The 10,637-nt window shown below is 52.3% G+C and overlaps 1 protein-coding gene across 3 annotated transcripts in view; it reads left to right on the top strand.

Moving 5' to 3' along the window:
- The window catches only part of LOC105994308 (zinc finger protein 2-like), a 73,971-nt gene that overhangs the window by 20,396 nt on the left and 42,938 nt on the right, over positions 1-10,637 (top strand). Inside the window, exon 2 of one of the 3 annotated variants that reach the window (XM_013027761.1) lies at positions 4,243-4,341. The exons of 1 other annotated variant lie outside the window; for it this stretch is intronic. In XM_013027761.1, coding sequence (XP_012883215.1) covers positions 4,324-4,341 — 18 coding nt within the window. In that variant the 5' untranslated portion in view covers positions 4,243-4,323. Of the gene's footprint in view, positions 1-4,242; positions 4,342-5,341; positions 5,463-10,637 lie in introns of all 3 variants that reach the window. One more of the 3 variants, XM_013027759.1, reaches the window with a different exon arrangement.

Below are 10,637 nucleotides of genomic sequence, written 5' to 3'. Positions count from 1 at the left end.
GGTTTTCTGGTGGTTTATTGGAGATAGGAGTCTCACGGTCTCTCCTGCCCGGGCTGGCTTTGAACCGCGATCCTCAGATCTCAGCCTCCTGAGTAGCTAGGATTACAGGCGTGAGCCACCAGCGCCCGGCTTGAAGCATCATCTTAAGCCAATAAATACAGACATTATCTGCCAATTAACAACAGCACATTAAAAAAAAATGGAAGGGCTGGGAAGGTGGCTCAGTGGTAGGGCGCTTGCCTTGCATGCCTGAGGCCCTGGGTTCGATTCCCCAGCACCACATAAGCAAAAAGAAAAAAAGCCAGAAGTGGCACTGTGGCTCAAGTGGTAGAGCGCTAGCCTTGAGCTGAAGAGCTGAGGGCCCAGAGTCCAGGCCCCACGACTGGACCTAAAAAAAAAAAAATGGAACAAAAGTTCCCTTGGCGGCCACTTCACTGCACACAGTGCAGGAAACCCCAAGATGGGACAGATGTAATTTCCTAAAGTTTTCCTCAGTCTTTGTCACTGTCCTAACCAGCATGCCAGTGGCCTTATTTGTGCATTCCTGGATCAGTTTGCCCAGCGAGATCTTTACCTGAGGCTGGGAAGAAGCCTAGAGGAGAGGCAGGACCTGGTTGCTGGCCCCTTCCCTCTGCACCTTAGCCCTGCCACCATCACCCTGGCCCAATCCCTCTGTAGCCTGAGCAGGCCCATTGGCATGACCACGCCACTGCGCATCTAGCCTCAACCCCCCCCCCACTGCCCTGGCCCTGAGGGTAAGTTCCCTGTCCCTCAGCAGCCGGTTACCAACCAGCAGCCTGTCTTGTCTCTTAGAAACACTAGCCCCGCCCCTCCATACTGTGGCCTCGCCCCTCCATGCTGTGACTCTGCCCCTCCCAACTGACTCCACCTGAGTATCTTGCCCAACCTCAACACCCAGGCTACGTCCTGGCGGCCACTGGTGGCTTCAAATCTCCCCTGGCTCTACCCCTTTGCTACCTCCACTGCAGGCATGGCTCCGCCCACTCCTCTTTCTTTCCCAGGCCTGGCTCCTCCCAAATCACGGAGCTTCTGGCTCCGCCCCTTCCCCGCCCACTTACACAGCCCACCGAGGCTGGGATCTCGTTCGCCACGCTCCTTTTTGTCTCTGCCCACTCGCGTAGTTTCTTGTCCCAAGATTGGTCCGTTAGCCAGTTTCGCTCTGGCCCCGCCCACCCCCAGCTGTCCAGTAGCTCTTTTACCTTGCTGCGCGCGAAGCTCCCGATAGTCCCGGAAGCGTGCTGCGTGAAGCGGAGGAAGCTGTGCGGATAGTAAGTGACCCTGGGGGAAGAGTAAGTCTGCGTCCCGGGTGTCCGCAGCCCCCACGGGTGGGGGCGGGGGTCCCCGGAGCCCCGCACGGCCCTCCTGCCTGGCGGCGTGGGTCGCTGGCTGGTCCTCCCTGGCCTCCACCAGCCCTGGCGAGGCCGCGTCGCCCGGACCCCGGCGTCCTGGCAGGGGTGGGCGAGGCCGCGGCTCTCCCCTGCTCCTCTCGGCGCGGGGCCCTGGTCCCCGGCCCCTGGCCCCTTTGCCCCAGGCCGGCCTCTGGGTCCCTGAGCCGGCCCCCGACCCCAGCTGGCCCCGACCCCGACCCCCAGTTCCGCTTGAAATGAAGTCTCCCAATTTCTCTGGGCCAGTGGGACTCGAACCCACTATCGGCGAGAGGAGTCACCAGCACTCAGCAAATCGGGCTGGGAATCTTTATTCACCATACAGCTAGTACCCCCACTGTGGGGCCAGTGCAGGGCAGCCCTCAACTGAAACAGCCCAGGGAGTGCAAAGGCAAAACACCACAGCCCCTCCAGGCCGTCAGTGGGCACTTCCCAATCAGCAAGGAAGCAAGTCACAGATGCAAAGCTAGCAGTTCGTAGTTTTAAATGGCGACCACAATTTCAATAATCTCATCCTTGATCTTCCCTTTGCTCTGGGTTTTGGGTTTAACTGATATTGATCAGAACACACTCTCAGATTTCTCTAGTTTTTAATCTATTATTGAATCTCAGTAACCCGAGTTCAGCCCCCTGATTTACTCAAGCTTTTATCTTTATTTACTCAAGCTTTTATCTTAATCAAGCCTTTATCTCCGGTTCTTCCCTGTGGTAACTAACCTGAAGGTTTTCTTGTTATCGGAGAGCCTGCCTTTCAAGTTTGGCCTTATTTCTTTTCTTTCCCTCCTTTCCTTTCTTTCTTTCTTTCTTTCTTCCTTCCTTCCTTCCTTCCTTTCTTTCTTTCTTTCTTTCTTTTTTTGCTGAATTCAGGGCCTGGGGTCTATCCCTCAGCTCTTCAGCTCAAGGCTAGCACTCTACCATTTGAGCCACAGTGCCACTTCTGGCTTTTCCTGCTTATGTGGTGCTGAGGAATTGAACCCAGGGTCTCATGCATGCAAGGCAAGCACTCTACCACTGAGCCACCTTCCCAGCCCCTTGGCCTTATTTCTTATTAATCAATAAAAGGTAACTGCAGTGGGTTGAGTTCCATATTTTAGTATATTTGCTGAGCAAGCCTAATCACACAAAAAAACAAAAAACAAAAAAAAAACATTGGGACATTGGTGGTCAGCCTTGGTTGGCAATTCTTGGTAAATGTCAAGCCCAAGTTTTGTTCCCCTTTGTAAAGTTCATTTATTCTTTCTTTCTTTTTTTTGGTCGGTCGTGGGGCTTGAACTCTGGGCTTGGATGCTGTCCCTCAGCTCTTCAGCTCAAGGTGAGTGCTTTACTGCTTGAGCCACAGTGCTACTTCCGGTTTTCTAGTGGTTTATTGGAGATACACGTCTCTCGGACTTTCCTGCCCAGGTTGGCTTTGAATTGAGATCCTCAGATCTCAGCCTCCTGTATAGCTAGGATTACAGGCATGAGCCACCAGTGCCTGGCATGCATTTATTTATTAATTTTTTTGGGGGGGGTCTGGTCGGGGGGCCTGAACTCTGGGCCTGGGCGCTGTCCTTCAGCTCTTCAGCTCAAGGCTAGCACTCTACCACTTGAGCCACAGCACCACTTCCGATTTTTTTCTTTTTGCTTATGTGTTGCTGAGGAATTGAACCCAGGGCCTCAGGCATGCAAGGCAAGCGCTCTACCACTGAGCCACCTTCCCAGGCTGCATTTATTATTTTTAATTATCTTAATTAACTTAATGATCTCAGTTAAATTTCCTTCTTAGTTTAATTAATTAATTTCTTTTTTTTTTTTTTGTCTGTTGGGGGCTTGAACTCTAGGCCTAAGCACTGTCCCTGAACTCTTCAGCTCAAAAGCATTCTACCTCTTGAGCCATGAGACCACTTCTGGTTTTCAGAGGTTAATTGGAGATAAGGGTCTCACAGACTTTCCTGCCTGGGCTGGCTTTGAAATATAATCCTCAAATCTCAGTCTTCTGCATAGTTAGGATTACAAATGTAAGCCACTGGTGCCCAGCTCTAATTAATACCTGCTTAATTTCCTGATCCTAAGACCAACATCCGGTTCCCAGCCCCTGACCCCCACCCCAGGCCATGGCCCCACTCCTGGCCCTGCTCCTGACCTATTCCCGCTTGACATTATGAGACCCCCTCATGGCTGTATGTGTCCACAGACAGGCTCAATCTCCCCTCCCCCCCCACTCCTCCCATCCCAACCCAGTCCTACCCTGCTGCTACCCCTTCCAATCTTACACTGTGCCAGAGCCTGCATTGTTACACTTGACATGTAGGAAGGCCGTGGGAAGGTGAGGGCAAAGGATCAGCAGGAAATCAGGAAAACAGGAAGAGAAGAGAGAGCTCCCACAGCAGGGGCAAAGTAGTAATGGGGTGCAGGCTTTCCAAACATTCAGTGGCATGAACAGAAAGGAAAGCAAATAGAGAAATTAAGAACCTCCATCTCCAGAAGGATCCAAGACATGACCTAGGTGGCGGGGTACAGGAAGCCGGGGAACACTCCCGAGCCGAGTGGGAGAAGAGGAGAAAGATTTGCAGTTGTACACAGCCATTTGGTCCATGGGAAAGAGGGGTCTCTGGTTACAAGGAGAGTAGAGAGAGCAGGGCCCATGGTTGTAACCCTAGCCACTCAGGAGGCTGGGATGTGAGGATGGAGGATTGAAGTCAGCCTGGGCAGGAAAGTCTGACACTTCCAGCATTCCACATCACCCCACAAGTGGGCAGCACAGGACCCATCTTCCCCACAGTGAGGTCCTCCCTGGGCTGGGGTGGGGGCACAGAAAGTGCATGTTGTGTGTGAGTATTAAATGGGATATTTTCAGCACTCAGGGCTGACTTCTGGAAAGTGATATCATCTAAGGAGGAAGCCCAGGGAGGAGGAAGAGGAAAGACAAGGAGCAGGGATGGTGGCTGTGACTCAGGTAAAGCTGTGTGGTGTCTCCTTCCTGTGCACAGAGCTGGCCTGGGCGCTAAATGTGCTGGCACCTGCCACTTGTGGTCACGTCCCCCACACCTTCCCTCAGCCCTGTCCCCTCCACTGGGCATGGGCACAGGAGGACATCACCCACCAAGTGTTCCTGTGTCCTTGCTGAAACCTCTGTGCTGGTTTTCTTTTAAACTTTGTGTTGTCTCTTTTTTTCCTCATAAGTCTTTAGGCTTGAATTAAAGATGTGAGTGCTGCCCTGAACTTTTTAGCTTGAGGCCGGGGCTCTACCACTTGAGTCACAGCTCCACCTCTGGATTTTTTGGGTAGTTAATTGGAGATAAGAGTCTCAAGGAAGCCAGGCACTGGTGTCTCACACCTGTAATCCTAGCTACTCAGGAGGCTGAGATCTGAGAATAGCTGTTCAAAGCCAGCCAGGGCAAGAAAGTTCGTGAGACTCTTATCTCTAATAAACCACCAGAAAACTGGAAGTGGTGCTGTGGCTCAAGTGGTAGAACACTTGATTTGAGCTGTAGAAGAGCTCAGGGACAGTGCCTAGGCCTAGAGAGTTCAAGTTCCACAACCGGGGGGGCGGGGGGCGGGGAAGAAGAAGAAGAAAGAAAGAAAGAAAAAAGGTCTCAAGGACTTTCCTGCACTAGTTGGCTTTGAAGCTTTGAATCCTGATGCTCAGATCTCAGCTTCCTGAGTGGCTGAGATTCTAGGCGAGAGTCACTGGTGTATATTTGCGTTCTTTTAACACAGCTCCTCGTAAGTCCTCACTTTCTTAGAAGAATGCTAGAATGTACCATTGCACATAGCTTTTTTCTTTTTAGTGTCCTATCAAATACAGCATTACAAACTGTAACATCCTGAAGCTTCCTTCTGTCCCTGGTATGTTGATTGCTGTGTCATGGCAGGCATCTGATTATAATTTCATATAATTCTTTGAGTCCCTGCATTTGTGTGTGAAATGCTTTTGGATTTTCTCCTCGGGACAGTTGACATTTGAGGATGTGGCGGTGGATTTCACCCCAGAGGAGTGGCGGTGCCTGACCCCGGCTCAGCGGGCTCTGTACAGGGACGTCATGCTGGACACCTACAGGAACCTGGTCTCCGTGGGTGAGCACTCCTCCCTCCCTGCACAAGTTGGGAGTTTTTAGTCTTTGCTTTCTTTTCCCCCAGAATGCCTAGAGAGCCTCAAGTTCCATGACTAGATATTTGTTCCTTTTTTCCCTTCCCCTTCTTCCCTTCCTTTTTCCACTCTTCTCCTTTTCCTTCCCTCTCTAGGGCTTTGTATATGTTAGACAGGTCCTCTCATCACTGAGCTACATCTCAAGCACTATGGCAGACCTCCCTTTGCCCCATTTTTAAAATTTTTTTATTTTTGTCGGTTGTGGGTCTGAGCCTGGGCACTGTTCCTCAGCTCTTCAGCTCTTCAGCTCCAGGCTAGCACTCTACCACTTGAGTCACAGTGCCACATCCAGCTTTTTCTGTGTATGTGGTGCTGAGGAATTGAACCCAGGGCCTCATGAATGCAAGGTGAGCACTCTACCACTGAGCCAGCTTCCCAGCCCCTCCCCTTTTTGTTGAGACAAGGTCCTCCTTTGTAGTCCTGGGTGGCCTTGAACTTGCCCCTGATCTTCTGAGTGGTGGGATTACACACAAATGACACCACAGTCAGCCTGTGACAGACTTTGAGTGGATGGATTTCCTTGTGCTTCTGACTCGGTAGTTCTTGCGTTGCTTTCTGCACATTAGAGTGTGCTCTGAAGTGTTTAGATGGAGGCAGTCTGCTGAATGTGTGAACTGTCTTTTGCATCTGTGTGTGATGTCCCTTTTTCCTGTAAGTGTGGAACTGGGGATTCCGGAAAGGCCACAGAGCATTGTCTGTCTTTCTTTCTTTCTTTCTTTCTCTCTCTCTCTCTCTTTCCTTCCTTCCTTCCTTCCTTCCTTCCTTCTTTCTTTCTTAGTTGTGGGGCTTGAACTCTGGGCCTGGGCGCTTTCCCTGTGCTCTTCAGCTCAAGGCGAGCCCTCTACCACTTGAACCACAGCACCACTTTTGGTTTCTGGTGGTTTATTGGAGATAAGAGTCTCACGGACTTTCCTGCCTCGGCTGGCTTTGAACCATGATCTTTAGATCTCAGTCTCCTGAATAGCTAGGATGACAGGCATGAGCCACCGGCACCCAGCCGCATTGGCATTGTCTTTCTATAAACAGGAGTCTCTCCTCCCAGCTTGAGTGTGCTTTTGCCACTGGAGCTCCAGGAAGAGCCCTGGGTAGTACAGAGCCATGTGACAACTCCAGGAGAGCTGAATGGTTGGGAAGGTGCCAAAGGTGAGAACACAGGTAAGAGCTCAGATGTGCAGAGTTGGAGCTGGGGAACTTGGGCATGAGTGGAAGTTTTCTGTAGGAAAACCAAAGTGTGTCTGCTGTGAGCCCTAAAGGACTTTAGAATGTCTCTACTTGTGCGCTGTCCTGCAGAGTAATATGCCATTCTGTGTCTCCACTGTATATCCTGTGTCCGTTGAAGCACTCTAGGCTGACTCTCCAGCTAATGGTGGCTGTGCATCATCCCCCCACTTTTTTTTTTTTTGGCCAGTTGTGGGGCCTGAACTCTGGGCCTCAGCGCAATCCCTCAGCGCTTCAGCTCAAGGTTAGCACTCCACCACTTGAGCCACAGCCCCACTTCTGGCTTTTTCTGCTTATGTGGTACTGAGGAATTGAACCCAGGGCCTCATGCATGCAAGGCAAGCACTCTACCACTGAGCCACCTTCCCAGCCCAGTACCCCATTTTTATATGCTGACTTCATTTCCTTCAGATGCACACCTAGAGCTATGGCTGTACATTCCATCACTTGTATTTTTTTTTTTCTCCAACACACATTTTTTTTTTTTGGAGTCGGTCATGGGTCTTGAACTCTGGACCTGGGTGCTGTCCCGTAGCTCTTCAGCTCAAGGCGAGCGCTCTACCACTTGAGCCACAGCACCACCTCCGGTTTTCTGGTGGTTCACTGGAGATGAGTCTCATGGACTTTCTTGCCTGGGCTGGCTTTGAACCACAATCCTCAGATCTCAGCCTCCTGATAGCTAGGATGACAGGCGTGAGCCACTGGTGCCTGGGTATAAATAGGCATTTTTTTCTCTTTGTTTATGATATAACCAACCATATAGCTTTTGGTAGTTAGGTGTGCCATGGGACCCGGGGTGGGTGAGGGAGGGGTAGAATCCTCTCTTATGCATCGACTTGCTCAGGGTGTTTTCCTCATAGGTTGTTTGAAATGAGGCCTTCCTTCTCTTAATTTGGATTCCATATTGTCCATTTTCCAATGAAAGAGTCCTATTCCTTTTGTGTTCTTAAATGTTGGATTTTATGTTTCTCAGAGTAAATATGGCTCCTCAGTGTATCTAATATTTATGTGATATTCTCTCAATGTGAAATACTTAATTATGTGATTAATCAGATGGGAACTTTGAATCTTGCAGATACCTCTCCTAGATATGTAATTAAAGAATTACCACCCAGCGCAGGCAGCGGTAGGAGAGAAATATCCCAAAGTCATGAGGACGGAGGCACTGATGAGTTTTCTTGCGAGGAAGTCCAGAAAGTTCCACGTGAGTGGGAGTGGAGCGGCACTGAAGGCAGTGCAGAAGGGGTGCTTGTGGCCCACAGAGAGGAGGGCAGTGGTGGAGGAGAGCAGGAGGGTGGGGGTCATGCGGGGAAGCAGCCCAGGAGCCCATGGCTGGGATGGTCCCTCCAGGAGCACCTGCGTGGGCTCCCGCCATTCTTGTGTGAAAGGCCAGGGAGGAGGACCGAGGTGGAGAGTCCACCCTCACCGGGGCCCACACGTCACGCCTTCGGGGGAGACCCTCCAGTGGGAATACACACATTGTCCCCGCAGGTGATGACGCCTCCATCTGTTCTCTGATACTCACGCGAACACCCAAATCATTCACTGGGGGAAAGCGTCACAAGTGTGAGGAGTGTGGCAAGTTGTTCAGCTACCCCTCAGCCCTGGAGCTTCATCAGCTGAGCCACACCGGGGAGAAGCTGCACCACTGCGCCATGTGTGGGAAGGCTTTCTCCACACGTTCCTATCTCGTGGTTCATGAGCGAAGCCATTGCTGTGAGAAGCCCTACCCATGTTCTGAGTGCGGGAAGGCATTCAGACAGATGTCGAACCTCAAGGAGCAACGCAGGAGGCACACGGGGGAGAGGCTGCACCGCTGTGGGGAGTGCAGCAAGGCCTTTGTCATGCCCTCTAGCCTCACCAGGCACCAGGTCGTGCACACCAGGCAGAGGCAGTACGTGTGTGACACATGTGGGAAGGCGTTCAGCCAGATGTACAGCCTCACCGTGCACCGCAGGACACACACTGGGGAGCGGCCATACGTGTGTGGTGTGTGTGGCAAGGCCTTCAGCATGCGTGCCATTCTCACCAACCACCAGGTCGTGCACACTGGCGAAAAGCCACACAAGTGTACTGAGTGCGGGAAAGTCTTTAGCCAGGCCTCCAGCCTTTCTGTGCACCGCAGGACGCACACTGGGAATCGGCCCTACCTCTGCACCCAGTGCGGGAAGGCATACACCCAGCAAATTAGCCTGGAGCGCCACCAGAGCACGCACACCGGGGCGAGGCCTTACACGTGCGGGGCATGTGGCAAGGCCTTCAAACAGCGCAGCAGCCTTGCTACACACCACAGTGTGCACACCGGCCAGAAGCCTTACAGGTGTTCTGAGTGTGGGAAGGCCTTCAGACTGGCGCATGGCCTCACATTGCATCGCAGGATGCACACCGGGGAGAGGCTGTATGTGTGTGACACATGCGGGAAGGCGTTCGCCCAGAGAACTAGTCTGGTGCGCCACTCCAGGAAGCACACCGGGGAGAGGCCATTCCTGTGTGACACGTGTGGGAAGGTGTTCACCCAGAGAAGTAGCCTGGTGCAACACTGCAGGAAGCACACTGGAGAGAGGCCGTATGTATGTGAGGTGTGCGGAAAGACGTTCATCCGAAGTTCGGGCCTCACCAGGCACCACCAGGCTGTACACTCCAGCCAGAAAGCCGAACAGGTGTGCCAAGTGTGGGAAGGCCTTCAGCCAGGCCTGCAGCCTTGCTGCACACCGCAGGATGCACACCCGGGAGAGGTGTGACACACATGGCCAGGTGTTCAGCCAAAGTTCCAACCTCACAAGCCATCTCAGGCTTCATGCCCAACAGAAGTCCCTCCAGTGTGGGCAGTGGGGCCTGATCCATCCACCCATGGCCACCAAGATGTCCTTGACAGAAAACCAACTCCAGGACCACAGAAAACTCACCGGGAGTTCAGGGGTACTGCTGAGTGGGCTGGGTCCTGCTGTCATCCCAGCAGAGGATGGAGAATTCAAGGGCAGTCTGAGCTCTATAGCAAGAGCTGACTTTCTAAACAGTTTGTAAGAATAGCTGTCAGCAAGAGCAGAACACAGGATATCTGGTTATGCACACAACAAGCAGAGGCTTGAATGCATGCCTCAGACAGTGGACATGAGAACAGACTTCATTGCTGAAACCATCCAGGCAGAGCACTCACCTCTGCGCATGATGGCTGGGATCCATCGGCCCTCTTCATTCTCCACCGTGGACTTACGAATGCCAAGCCGAGAATAGGTCACAGCGAGATACACACAGTGTGCAGGGACGTCCAGAAGCCACACGTTCCAGTCCCCAAGTGCAATTATTCCTGCTGCTGTTCCTTTATGGCTGAGCCCTGCTGATGAAATGCCCGCCTAGCAAATTCTCCCCTGTGGGGTCGGTGAAGGGCTGGTCTCACTATCTCGTGAGGATTATTTCTATGCAAACTCTGGGAAAGGTGAATGTTCCTTTTGAAATCCAAGGCTACACAGCGGCCTCTAGAAGGGGAGGAGAATGGTGCGGAACAGAGGCATGATGGTGCCCCGCACTGAACCCTCTGCACCTTGACCCTGCCTAGCATAGGAATGAACCTCACCACACTGACTCACTGTGAGCTACAGCAGCCAGGAAGAACTGAGCACACTGTGGTGCTCCTGGGACGAGCCAGTGCTAAGCTGCCCGAGACTTGGGGATGTGATGGAGGCAGTGCAGCAGGATGCTGGCCCCTGTACTGAATGACCGTGGCTCTAGTGTAGCAAAGACTGCTGACCGGTCTTGCTTTTGAGATCAAAGAACTTTCTTTTTTTCTTTTTTGGGTCCGGTTGTGGGGCCTGAACTCTGGGCCTGGGCGCTGTCCCTCAGCTCTTCAGCTCAAGGCTAGCACTCTACCACTTGAGCCACAGCAC

This window comes from Dipodomys ordii, unplaced genomic scaffold (genome assembly GCF_000151885.1).
Source record: "Dipodomys ordii isolate 6190 unplaced genomic scaffold, Dord_2.0 Scaffold105, whole genome shotgun sequence".
NCBI lineage: Eukaryota > Metazoa > Chordata > Mammalia > Rodentia > Heteromyidae > Dipodomys > Dipodomys ordii.
Note: the sequence above shows the minus strand (reverse complement) of the source record. Positions and strands in the feature narration are given on the sequence as shown.